At 54.1% G+C, this 11,942-nt stretch overlaps 1 protein-coding gene across 2 annotated transcripts in view; it reads left to right on the forward strand.

The window, feature by feature from the left end:
* Positions 1–223: 223 nt before the first annotated feature.
* The window catches only part of PNKD (PNKD metallo-beta-lactamase domain containing), a 20,170-nt gene continuing 8,451 nt past the window's right edge, over positions 224–11,942 (forward strand). For both annotated transcript variants that reach the window (XM_081243039.1, XM_081243040.1), the window contains exon 1: positions 224–484. In XM_081243039.1, coding sequence (XP_081099165.1) covers positions 324–484 — 161 coding nt within the window. In that variant the 5' untranslated portion in view covers positions 224–323. The remainder of the gene's footprint in view (positions 485–11,942) is intronic.

Raw genomic sequence — 11,942 nt, forward strand, 5'->3', positions numbered from 1 at the left:
GCCTCCAGCGATTTTATACCGGGATTAGCGCAGATCTGATGCCGGCTCCGGCCACGCCTCCCGACCGGCCAGCCGGGGGCGGGGCCAGGCTTCCTGCAGCCGGGTGACATTCCGGGCATGCACCAGGCCGGGGGCGGCGAGTGGGCGGGTGCGAACGCGAGCCAATGGAGGGGCGGGACCAGAACGCCCCCAGTCCCCCAGCTTGCGGGTGCAGGGGGCGTGGCCCCAACCCCTCAGGTTCCCCAAGTGGGGGCCTGGGCCGAGCCGTCGCCTAGCAACGCCCCGCCCCGCCCCCTGGGCGGCCTCGGGCGCCTGCCCCCAGCATGGCCTGGCAAGGCTGGCCTTCGTCGTGGCTGTGGGTCTCCAGCTGCGGGTTGCTGCTCCTGGTCCTCGTCCTGCTCGTGAGCCCCAGCAGCTGCCGAACGCGGCGGACCCTCCGCAGCCTGTTCATGGCGCGTAGCCAGCGGCTGCTCTTCCGAATCGGGTTCGTGCCGGGCTCCGGCGGGATGCGGGGCTCGGGAAAGCGGTCGCGCTGGAAAGGGGGACTGAAGAGGGGTGCCGCGGAAGGGTTTAGGGGTTCTGACGGGGCTAGGGGATCCTGGGCCAGAGAAGAGCGATCGGAGAGGCAGGCTGGAGAAGCCACTGATCTGCGGGGACTGAGAAAGAGAAGTTGGGGGTGGAAAATTGGGTTGGGCTGGGGAAAGCAGTTTGCGGCGGGGGGGTGGGGAGCAGGCCAGGGTAGCCAGAGAAAGGGGGCGTTGAGAGGACATCTGGAGAAAAGAGCCAGATGAGGGGCTGGAGACAAGGGAGCTGGAAAAAGAGAGCAGGTGCAGGAGCCCGGGCTCCCGCCACCCCCGCAAGTTCCTCCAGTGAGCAGGTGCTGGTGAAAAGGAATGTCTCAGACCTTCTAAGTCTCACGTGAAACCGCTAACTCCTTCCATGTGTCCTGTCCCTCTCCCCATCGCTCAACTCCCTACCATTCAATGTAAGCTCTTCTGTCCCAAGAGAGAGTCCCAACTCTGTAGGTCGGTCTGTCCCTTTCCTTCAATCCCCTCCCCCACCAATCCTGGCCCCTGTCATAAGCCTCAGGCTGTGAAATCCGACCCTAATCACTCAGCCTGACTTGCCGCTGGTTCACTGACCTCCAGTGACTTTTTCCTTTCTGACCACCCTCCACCCCCACCCCAGTCCTCATTCTCCCCTTCCACCTACTTCTGATCCTTCCTGGGCCAAGCAAGGGTGGCGACCAGCCCTGTTCTGCCACAGAAACACTAAGAGGCAGGGAAGGAGCCACAAGAGGAAGGCTTCCTAGGGTCTCTATCCCCTTCCCATTACCAGCAGGGCCAGGGGGCAGGACCTCAGGCCCCAGTTGAAGGACAGTGATGTTGGGCCTGGGAACTATGGGAGCCCTGGCCCCAGGCCAGGCTCGGGGGAGGACCTAAGCCAGGAATTTCCTGAGTTTCAGAGAAGACATTGTACAATTCACCCCTCCTCCCCTGACCACCCCAGATATCCCAGAAGCTTCACCCCTAGGATTGTGCTCACACTCACTGTAAGACAAAGAGATATAAGGACCCAGTGAGGGGAAAACTGGAAAAACATAGGGTGGGGGGGAATCTTGCACGTGTGCCTTTTGGGGCATTCGCATCTCTAATAGCCCAAACAGTGGTCACATTCTCAGTGATGCTCCAACTAAGTCACCACTGCTCTGCATTAAAATAATGAGATTTACAAATATTCAAATATCTGCATATTCACGATTTAAAAAAATATTTCTCCTTACAAAATTTATGGAAATTTTATTGCTCTATTTGGGGAGGGATTTTTAAATCTACTTCCAGCTTTCAAAATTGGTAACATTAAAATCACACAAATGGCCTGAGGAAGTGAAAAATAAAAGTTTCCACAAGAGACTGGAATCAGAAGTCCTGAGATCAAAATTCCCAAGGTCACCACCTCAGAATCCTGAGGGTTTGGCTATTCCTAGAACTTGGGGTCTGGGAGTTCCAAATCCTCAAACTTGGAATTCTCAGAGAGCTTCTTTGGAATTCAGTATTCCGTGGGCTTTCCTGTGGCTGGATTTCAAGGTTGCCTTGGAATCAACTCCCCAAATTTGCAGAGCAGAAGGGCGTGCCTGGAATCAGAATCCCAGATCCTGCCCCTCCAGTGTCTGGGAAACAATCAGTCCAGTCCCTTGGGGGAGAAGCCGCTGGCTGCTGGGAGGGACAGGGGGTGTTAGCAGGAAACGGTCTGAGGGAAATGGGCAGGTGTCAATGCTGTGAGGGTGCCTGCAGGAAGGATGGAGAGGGAGGGGGACAGGATGGGGCAGGACATGATGGGAGGGGCAGAGCGCATGGGCACACTCCATCCTAAATGTGTGGCTGAGAGGACCACAAGTAGAGGATTCTGTTGGAGGCTGGAAAGTGGACGATGGAGATAGGAAGCAATGGCTGGGAGAGGAGTCGTTGTTGATGTTCTCATGAATTACAATACTCCCTGGTGTTTGACAGTGTTATTAAGGGCTTTCCTCAAACATAACCACCATTGTCTTGGGATGGGGATAACTGGGCACAATGGAGGGTCGATTTGGGCGACCTGAGGTAGACACACACATTTGGGACTCTGCGGGGCCTGGGAGGCAGCGTGTAGTAGTTAAGCACATAGCATGTGGGCACAGACAATCTGCTTTTGAATCCTAGCTTTTGTTCCTTAGTAGCCACGTGACCTTGGACAAATAACTCAGCCTCTCTGTGCCTCAGTTGTTTGCATCTGTAAATGGGCCTGGTGATAGTGCCTATCTCACAGGGCTCCTGTGAGGATCAAATGAAATTCTCCAGAGGGGCTGGCTTGTAGTAAGTGCTCAGGAAATGTTAGCAATTGCTCATTCTATAATAGCATGGGGGATGGGTGGAAGGGAGGATACATGGCGCTGGGCCATGGCTCCTTCTGGAGCTTCCTTTTTTTTTTTTTAAATAGGCGCCCAGATAGCTCTAATTGGGAAGGCTTGTCAACTTCTTTTTTTTTTTTTTTTTTTTTTTTGGCCGCACCATGCGGCATGTGGGATCTTAGTTACCTGACCAGGGATCGAACCGGTGCCCCCTGCAGTGGAGGCACGGAGTCTTTTTTTTTTCTTTTATAAATGTATTTACTTATTTATTTATTTTTGGCTGCATTGGGTCTTCGTTGCTGTGCACGGGCTTTCTCTAGTTGCGTAGAGCTGGGGGCTACTCTTTGTTGTGGTGCACGGGCCTCTCTCTGCGGTGGCTTCTCTTGTTGCGGAGCATGGGCTCCAGGGTGCACGGGCTTCAGTAGTTGTGGCACACAGGCTCGGTAGTTGTGGCTCACAGGCTTAATTGCTCCGCAGCATGTGGGATCTTCCCGGACCAGGGCTTGAACCCGTGTCTCCTGCATTGGCTGCTGGATTCTTAACCACTGCGCCGCCAGGGAAGCCCGAGGCACGGCGTCTTAACCACTGGACCGCCAGGGAAGTCCCTCACTTTTTTTTTTTTTTTTTTTGGAGCTTCCTTGCATGCTTCTGCTCCTGTCTTCCAAGCCTATCCTGCCCATGTACCCATCAGGAAATCCCACATCCTTTCATTCATTCAGTGACCCCGCTAACTGCCCTGGGTCGAGATTGTGGGATCACTGATATGAGCGGAGTCTGGTCGCCATTCTCAAGGAGCCGGGGAGAGGAGCATGTGAACAGGGACCCTAACTGGCAGGAGGCAGGGTGTGACAGTTTCCCCCAGGAGGAACAGGGTGTGCTTGAGGAGGCTGGGATCCGGAGTGTGTGCTCCCCTATGGGTGCCTCCTGCTTCATGCCTCAGTTTCCCTTTTGCCCCTTTGCCTTCTCAGTGGTAGTTGAGGAGGTTTGAGTAGAGAAAAGGCCCCTGAGCAGAGCCTGTCTGCAGGGGGCGGGGCGGGGAGGGGGGTGAATGGGGAATTAGGCTGGGAATGCCTTGAGAATGTCTGAGAAAGTGGAAAGCGCCCGGCCTCTGCGGATGGACAGTCCTAGCCGACAAAACCTTCCCACCCTCCCTGACCAAGCGCTCTCTTCACTCCTAAGCATAGATGAGCTTTCTTGAACCTCCTGACCCAAGTGAAACCAGCTGTCCCAGGACAAACCTTGCTTGCTCCACTTCTGAAAGAGGAAAGCCCTTCTCTGGGGCCAGTGAGGACCACTGGCTTGATTTCAAAGGGTGGCAAAGGTCCTGAGCTGAGGACCCTTGAGTGAATGACCCACCTGCTCGTGGCCCGAAGAAAGGCCACATAGAGGCAGTGGTCTGGGCCATCCACAGCACAGCCTGCAGGAAGGGAGCAGGGAGGGTCCTTTTCCTTTCTGCAGGCCTTGGGACCTTGGAGAGCTGCAGTGTCACCATCTACAGCGGCCCCTTGGCTGGATGGCTCCCAGTGCCCCCTTCCCCAGGCCACGTTGCCTACAGAATGGAGTCCACACCCCTCACCCAAAGGGGCTCTCCCACACCCCCTCTGGACCCATCTTCCCCATTCCCATCTTCCCCAGGCTCTGTGCTCTTGCTGTACTTCTGTCTGGGGCCTGCCAGGCCTTCCTCCCTACGTCAAATTTTGTTGCATCAAAGCTCATCTTCAAAATATATCCAAAATCTGAGCACTTAACCCACCTCCACTGCTACAACCCTGGGCCAACCTGTGGTCACCTCTCACCTGATCTCCTAAATTGACAGCTCCCTTCAGCCTTTGTACCCCCAGAGCACTCTCAGCATAGCAACCCAGATGAAACTGTTAAGATTGAAGTCAGAAATGTGTAACTTCTCTGCTTAGATCCCTCCGGAATGGCTCACAGGCCCTGATGGCCTGCCGATCCCCAACCTCACTTGTTTTTGGTATGCTCCCACCTTGCTCATTGGGCTTCGGCCATACAGGCCACTTTGTTTTTCCTCAAACACTCTGAGACAGTCTGACCTCCAAGACCTTCTGTCACTGTTCTCTGTCACTAGAACTTTCTTCCCCCAGATGGCCACATGGCTGTGCCTCTCTTCCTTCAGATCTCTGCTCAAATTTCACCTTATTCGAGAGGCCTACCCTGACCACCCTGTGTAAAAATAGCAAGGCCCCCATGCCTGTGCTCTGTTACTCTACGCTGCTAGGTTATTCTCCGTAGTACATATCACCACATGACATCCTATATATCGACTTGCCTATTGTTTATTGGTTTTCTTTCCCAACCTGAATATGAGCCACATGAAGGAAGAAACTGCTTTCACTACTGTATCCCAGCTTCCAGAACAGTGCCTGGCACAGAGTTGGCCCTTGTTAAAGGGCTTTTTTTTAACATCTTTATTGGAGTATAATTGCTTTACAATGGTGTGTTAGTTTCTGCTTTATAACAAAGTGAATCAGCTATACATATACATATATCCCCATGTTAAAGGGCTTTTAAATGAATAAACAGCTTGGCCCAAGTGCCATCTCCTCTACGAAGCCTGCCCGCCCTCCCCAGTCAAAATTCATCTCTGCCTCCAGTGACCTCTGGTGCTTTCTCCCCTCCTAGAGCCTTCATTGCATATTCTTGCTCATTCTTGCATTAGGTGTTCAGAGGTGTGATTTCCCCACTGGACTCCCACAGGCCTAGCCCAGGGAGCAGGACTGAATCAAGAGGGCCTGGGATTAGGGTGAGGGAGGGAGCGGGGGCGTGGGGAGGGGCAGCCAAAAAGAACAGACCACACCAAACAAACCCCAGGGGCCTTGTCTGGGCAGGTGGCCTGGGATTTCAGGCAAGGAGACAGAAATAGTCCGGGCCTCCTGCCCAGGACCGAGATTCGGCAGAGGCCGCCAGCAATGCCTGTGTCTCTGGTCCTCCCCAAGAGCCCTCAGCAGCCACTCTTCCTCCCCCTGGGAAAGACGGTGAAGGCTGGAGAGGACTGTAGTCTGCAGAGGACCATACCCGGGATGGGTATGGAGACAATAGACACAGGCCCCGTGGTCTCCCGCTCAGGTCTGTGTCTTGGTCTGATGCAGGCACTGCCCCTCTCCCGGTCATGGGGAAATGGTCCCCCTACCCCCCAAGGCCTGCTGACAGCTTCCGGAAACTCTCACTCTTGAGGGCCTTTTTAGCTATATCTCCTTATCTTCAGTTTCCTCAGTTTTGAGAAAGCACAGAACAGCTAGTGGTTCAATTTGTTCCTGAGGGGCCTCAGAGCAGGCTGTGCTCCAGTAGGACTCTGTGTCCTGGTGGCTGTCCAGGTCCCTCAGCCCTCAGACAGGCATTTCCGGTTTGGTTTCATAAAGACTGCCTGTCACTGGTCAGATGCAAAGCCTGGGAAAACCTGGGTCCCGGGGGTGCAGGAGAGGAGAAGCCAAAATCACCCCCTGACCGGAGAAGCCTCTCAGCCTCGGCTTGTTGTCCAGCTGGTAGAGTCTGGGGCCAGGGCCTAGCTGGGACAGACAGCCCCCAGGCCTCTCTCAGAGCTGCCCAGGATGGCAAGACTGCCCAAGGGAGGAGGGGGAGAAGAAGGGCTTCATTGTGTGTCCTCCACAGCCAGCCAAAAGAAGGGGGTGGGGAGGGGCTGTGTCTCACTGCCCCAGCTGTCCCTGGTGGCCTCCCATGGGCTGGAGGTTCAGGCTCAGATACCAAAGACGCCACACTCTGGTTCAGCGAGGCGAGAAGTGAAAGGTATGCCTGTGGCCCTCACTGGGGTGAGGGGTGCTGTGTCCTGCAGCCCTGACCCGCGGGGAGGGCCCTCAGGCACCTTCAAGGCCCCGGCCCTGCCCTGCAGAGTGGTTTTTCTGTCTCCCAGTTGGGTCCCAGAGGACCAATTAGGAAACTTTCTTTTCTTTTTGGTGAGGCCACAGTGGGTAGTTCCGGGCCCCAGAACTGCTGAATCAGAATACAGGAGGGGCGGGGTGGGGGGGCGGGCAGAGCTGGGGTAAGCAGAAGAGGAAAATGTCAGAATCTTTTTGTTTCACCAGCACTCCGAGATCCTTCTGATGCATTCTGGCACATGCTGACCCTGCTTGGGGACCCTGTGGCAGGGAGTTAGAATTCCACATCAGGCCCTGGGGAGGTCAATGTCATCTTGTAAGTCGTGTGAACTTCCTGGACTCTGCTGCTTGTTCAGAGAGAAGGAGCACTTGGGGTTTTTGTTGTTGTTGTTGTTGTTTTAATTTTATTTATTTATTTTATCTTTGGCTGCGTTGAGTCTTCGTTGCTGTGTTCCGGCTTTCTCTAGTTGTGGCAAGCAGGGGCTTCTCTTCGTTGTGGTGCGCAGGCTTCTCATTGCGGTGGCTTCTCTTGTTGCGGAGCACAGGCTCTAGGTGCGCGGGCTTCAGTAGTTGTGGCTTGTGGGCTCTAGAGCGCAGTCTCAGTAGTTGCGGTGCACAGGCTTAGTTGCTCTGTGGCATGTGGGATCTTCCCAGACCGCGGCTCCAACCCTTGTCCCCTGCATTGGCAGGCGGATTCTTAACCACTGTGCCACCAGGGAAGTCCTGTGCCCGTCACTTTAATACCTGCACGCCTAGCCCTGCCCTGCCTTTCCTGGTCAGTAAGCCAGCATTTTGTGGGTTCCAGTTCTGTGCTGGGCTAGTGCTGGGGGCAGCCATGGGGCTGCAGAGGAGAAGGCTCGTGACTGCCTGCCCCCTGCACGGCGCCAATTAGGGCTCCGGGTAGAAGTTGATAAGGCCCAGGCCCTGCAGGGCTCACCTGCCCCTGGAGGCCTGGGGAGAGGCTGAGTGCCCCAGATGGAGCAGGGGAAGATAGCTTTCTGCCGGGACAATCGGGAGCCGGGTTTGAGCCCAGCCCTGAAGGATGCTTAGGGTTCTAGTAAGTAGAAAGGCCTGCAGGGTGTTCCAGGCTGAGAACTCTGGGAGCCAGGCAGGACTGTAGTTCTGAAATTTTAATGAGTTGTTTCAGGCATTCAGAAGAAGATAGATAGTATAACAATCCCCCCACCTCCCAGCTTAAGAAAGAAAATATTACAGATGCTGTGAAGCCTGTGCCCACCTCCCCACCCACCTTCTCCCCGCCCCTGAGGAAGCCCTGCTAATGTGCGTGTTGACTATCCCCTCAGCTGCCTTTATTCTTTTACTATTGATACATATGTCTCTATCCCTAAACAATACCAATGATGGTTTTGCATGCTTTGGCATTTTCTCTGTGGCATGTCAACAGAATGTGCTGGAGCTTTGTGCAGGCTGAGGGTTGGTGCTCTAGATCATTGGCTTTCCTGGATGTATGGTTTTCCACGGTCTGAACAGGTCACCACTTATTTATCCACTATGCTGTTGACAGACATTTAGGGGTGTCTGATTGTTCACTCTTGGGACACGGGGTTTTCACTGGGCCGTACGGGAGGAGGGGGAAGAGACTTGCCTCCTCCAAGCCCACAGAGGGCTTGACTGGGGGTTGGACACTCTCCCATCAGCAATGGGGAGCCCCTGAAGGCTTTTGAGCAGGAGCAGCATGCAGTCAAAGGAGGTGCTTTAGGAACTTAAACGTTTGCCAGAAGTTTGCAGTTGGCTTCAGAGGCAGAGAGCTGGATGAAGGAGGCTTTCGTAAGGGCCTCACTGAGAGCTTCTAGGGCCTGTTCCCAGGGGTGAGCCCATGCGGGGGAGGTGGGTGGAAAGCGAAATTGAGAGGAATCCTGTCTGGGTCACCTACACTGGGGAAAGGGTTAAAGGGGCGCTCAAGCTGTGTAGCTAGGAGGATGACAGCGCCTTTCCCAGAAAGAGGGGCAGCAGAAGGAAGAGCTGACAAGCGTGGTTATGGACCCTGGTGATTGTGACACAGCCGAACGGCTGATGGAGGAGAAGCCGGAGCTCAGGGACTTGAGAGACTCATGAGAAATTCATTGTCAGGGAAGGACCAGGCCTAGAGAGAGTGGCCCAGGGCCACTGGGTCCTCAGGCCCCTCCCCATGCTCTGCACCGATCCAGACCTCAGACCCACAAGGGCCACCCCGGCCAGCACAGATCTTGGGTCTGGCAGCCGTCCCCACCTTTCTCCATCTCCAACATCCCCTCTAGGCCAGGCTCTCGTCATCTCCACCCACTGAGTGACTCAGTTCCCCTGCCACCTTCCACTCGGCTCCCTTTCACTGTACCTTCTGACAGCAACTGAGCGAGCCCTTAAAAAGGGAAGTCAGGGCTTCCCTGGTGGCGCAGTGGTTGAGAGTCCACCTGCCGATGCAGAGGACGCGAGTTCGTGCCCCGGTCCGGGAAGATCCCACATGCCGCGGAGCGGCTGGGCCCGTGAGCCATGGCTGCTGAGCCTGCGCGTCCGGAGCCTGTGCTCCGTAACGGGAGAGGCCACAACAGTGAGAGGCCCACATACCATAAAAAAGGGAAGTCAGAACACATGCTTCCCCACTTTAAAACCCACCAGCAGTTTTCCACCTCCTCTCCGTGGTCTGGCGCCTGCGCACCTTGCTGACCCCTTCTCCAGCTAGAGACTTCGAGGCCCCCTGGCAACTCCTAGAACGTGCCCTACTCGTGCCTGCCCCAGGGCGCTGGTGCTACACCCCCCCAGACAGTCTGCATTGCTGTCTCCCTCATCTGTCTGTTCCCTGCTCAAGCGTCGCCCGCAGGGAAGGGACCTTCCCCAACCACCCTGTCTACAGTAAGACCATCTTCCTTTCCTACAACAGTTAACAGCTTGCCTGTCAATTGTTTTGATTTCCGGTTTGGTGTCTGTTGGCTGCTCCTCTTGCTATGTTGGCAGGGAGCCATCTGTCTTGTTCTCTGCCGTCTGCACCCTGTCCAGCATGTGCAGTAAGTATCTGCTGGAGAAAATCAATGAAAGAGCAGGGCCTTGTTTACTGCAGCTTCTTAGTGCCCAGTCCCCACGCTTGTGCATCTTCATCTTCGCTGGAGCACAAAGCACATATAATAAGTATCCAATAAGGGAAGACAGGAAACATTTACCAGTCCCTCCCAGATGTGGACGGCCATGTTCTAGCAGCTATGAGGGGTGCCCGGCTGAATCTGGGAAGGAAACAGCAGTTGCTAAACACCTTCCACCTGTCAGGCCCTGGAGAATGTTAACATTTGTCATCTTGTTTTATGTCACTGAATCCTCACACAGATGAGAAGCCTGATCTGTGAGACCACTGACTTGCCCAAGTTCTCAGACCAAGGAAGGGCCAAGCCGTGACTGGAACCCGGACCTTTCTGTTGCCAGAGCCCCTGCACTTTCCATAAGCCTAAGTAGGAAGAAATGAAGTCAGGAACAGGACTCCAAGCATGGATGCAGGGTGGTGTCCGGTCACAGAGGAAAGGGCGATTTTATTTTCTTATTTATTTATTTATTTTTATTTATTTTTTTTTGCGGTACACGGGCCTCTCACTGTTGTGGCCTCTCCCGTTGCGGAGCACAGGCTCCGGACGCGCAGGCTCAGCGGCCATGGCTCACGGCCCCAGCCACTCCGCGGCAGGTGAGATCTTCCCGGACCGCGGCACGAACCTGTGTCCCCTGCATCGGCAGGTGGACTCTCAACCACTGCGCCACCAGGGAAGCCCCTTATTTATTATTTTTAAATTTTTCATATTGAAATCATTTCAGAGTTGCAAAATTCGTACAAAGAATTCCCATGTACCCCTCACCCAGCTCCCCTGAATGCTAACATCTTTCATAGCCATGGTACAGTTATCAAAACGAAGAAATCAACGTCCATACAAACTAGTAACCACTCTCCAGACTTTACTGAAATTTTGCACACTGCCCCCTAACATTCTTTTTCTGGTCTGGAGTCCAATCCAGGATATTTAGGTTGTTCCAACCCCTCCCCTCTGGCTGGGCATCTCTGCTGTGCCAAGTCTTTGTTAGTCCGGCCAGCACAGCAGGGAGAAAGGAGAGAATCAGCAGCTCCAACCAGCTCTCACCCCAGCTCTGGGTGTTTGGTACCTCTCGCTTTCCTGTTCTTGGTGCCCCTTCCCCAGATTCTCACACGGCCTTTCCCTTATTTCTTGGAAATGTCACCTCCTTAAAGAGGCCTTCCGTGACTGACTACCAGATCTAGAATAGCAGCTCCTGTCCTCATTCTCTGTCCTTTTGCCTTGTTTATTTCATCATCTTCACTTGACAGTATGTTTATTGTCCTGTCTGTCCCACTAGAATATAAGCTTCAAGAAGGCAGGGACTCTGCCTTACTCACTGTGTGCCCAGAGCAGGCTAATAGCAAGGCCTCACTAAATATTATGGAATGAGTGAAAGTAGGAAGTGGCCGAAATGGGTTTAAAAATAAAACAAAAACAGGGTCTATGAAAAAACAGACATAAAGACACATAAAGGATGGCAAGGGGCTTCCCTGGTGGCACAGTGGTTAAGAATCTGCCTGCCAATGCGGGGGACACAGGTTCGAGCCCTGGTCTGGGAAGATCCCACATGCCGCGTAGCAACTAAGCCCGTGCGCCACAACTACTGAGCCTGTGCACCACAACTACTAAAGCCCGCGCACCTAGAGCCCGTGCTCCACAGCAAGAGAAGCCACCACGATGAGAAGCCTGCGTACTACAACGAAGAGTAGCCCCTGCTCGCCGCAACTAAAAGAAAGCCCACGTGCGGCAACGAGGACCCAACGCAGCCAAAAATAAATAAATAAATTAATTTTTTAAAAAAAGGATGGCAAAACCCCTCCACAGCGCGTCTAGATTCCCAATTGATACAAGGGCATGGGCACACAGAGCCGGGACAGCCATGATTCACCTTCAGCTAAATTGTTTCGACCAAATTGTCATGGAAACAAGCTTGGTTTTGATCAGATTGTTTGCAGACAGATCAGCTTGCTCTTCCAAAGGGGCCTGAAGAGCTCCTGCCCCTCCTGCCTCCCCGACACAGACACAGTAAGCCTCTGGTAGGGATTTAGGGCCCTTCGTCCACATCCCCACCTCAACTTTTCTGTCTCAGGCTTAATCAGCCAGAACCCACCCCCACCCCCGCTTTTCTGACTGCCTTGCCGGTGTAACACTGAG

Source organism: Mesoplodon bidens (genome assembly GCF_964165515.1).
Source record: "Mesoplodon bidens genome assembly, chromosome: 8".
NCBI classification, from domain to species: Eukaryota; Metazoa; Chordata; class Mammalia; order Artiodactyla; family Ziphiidae; genus Mesoplodon; species Mesoplodon bidens.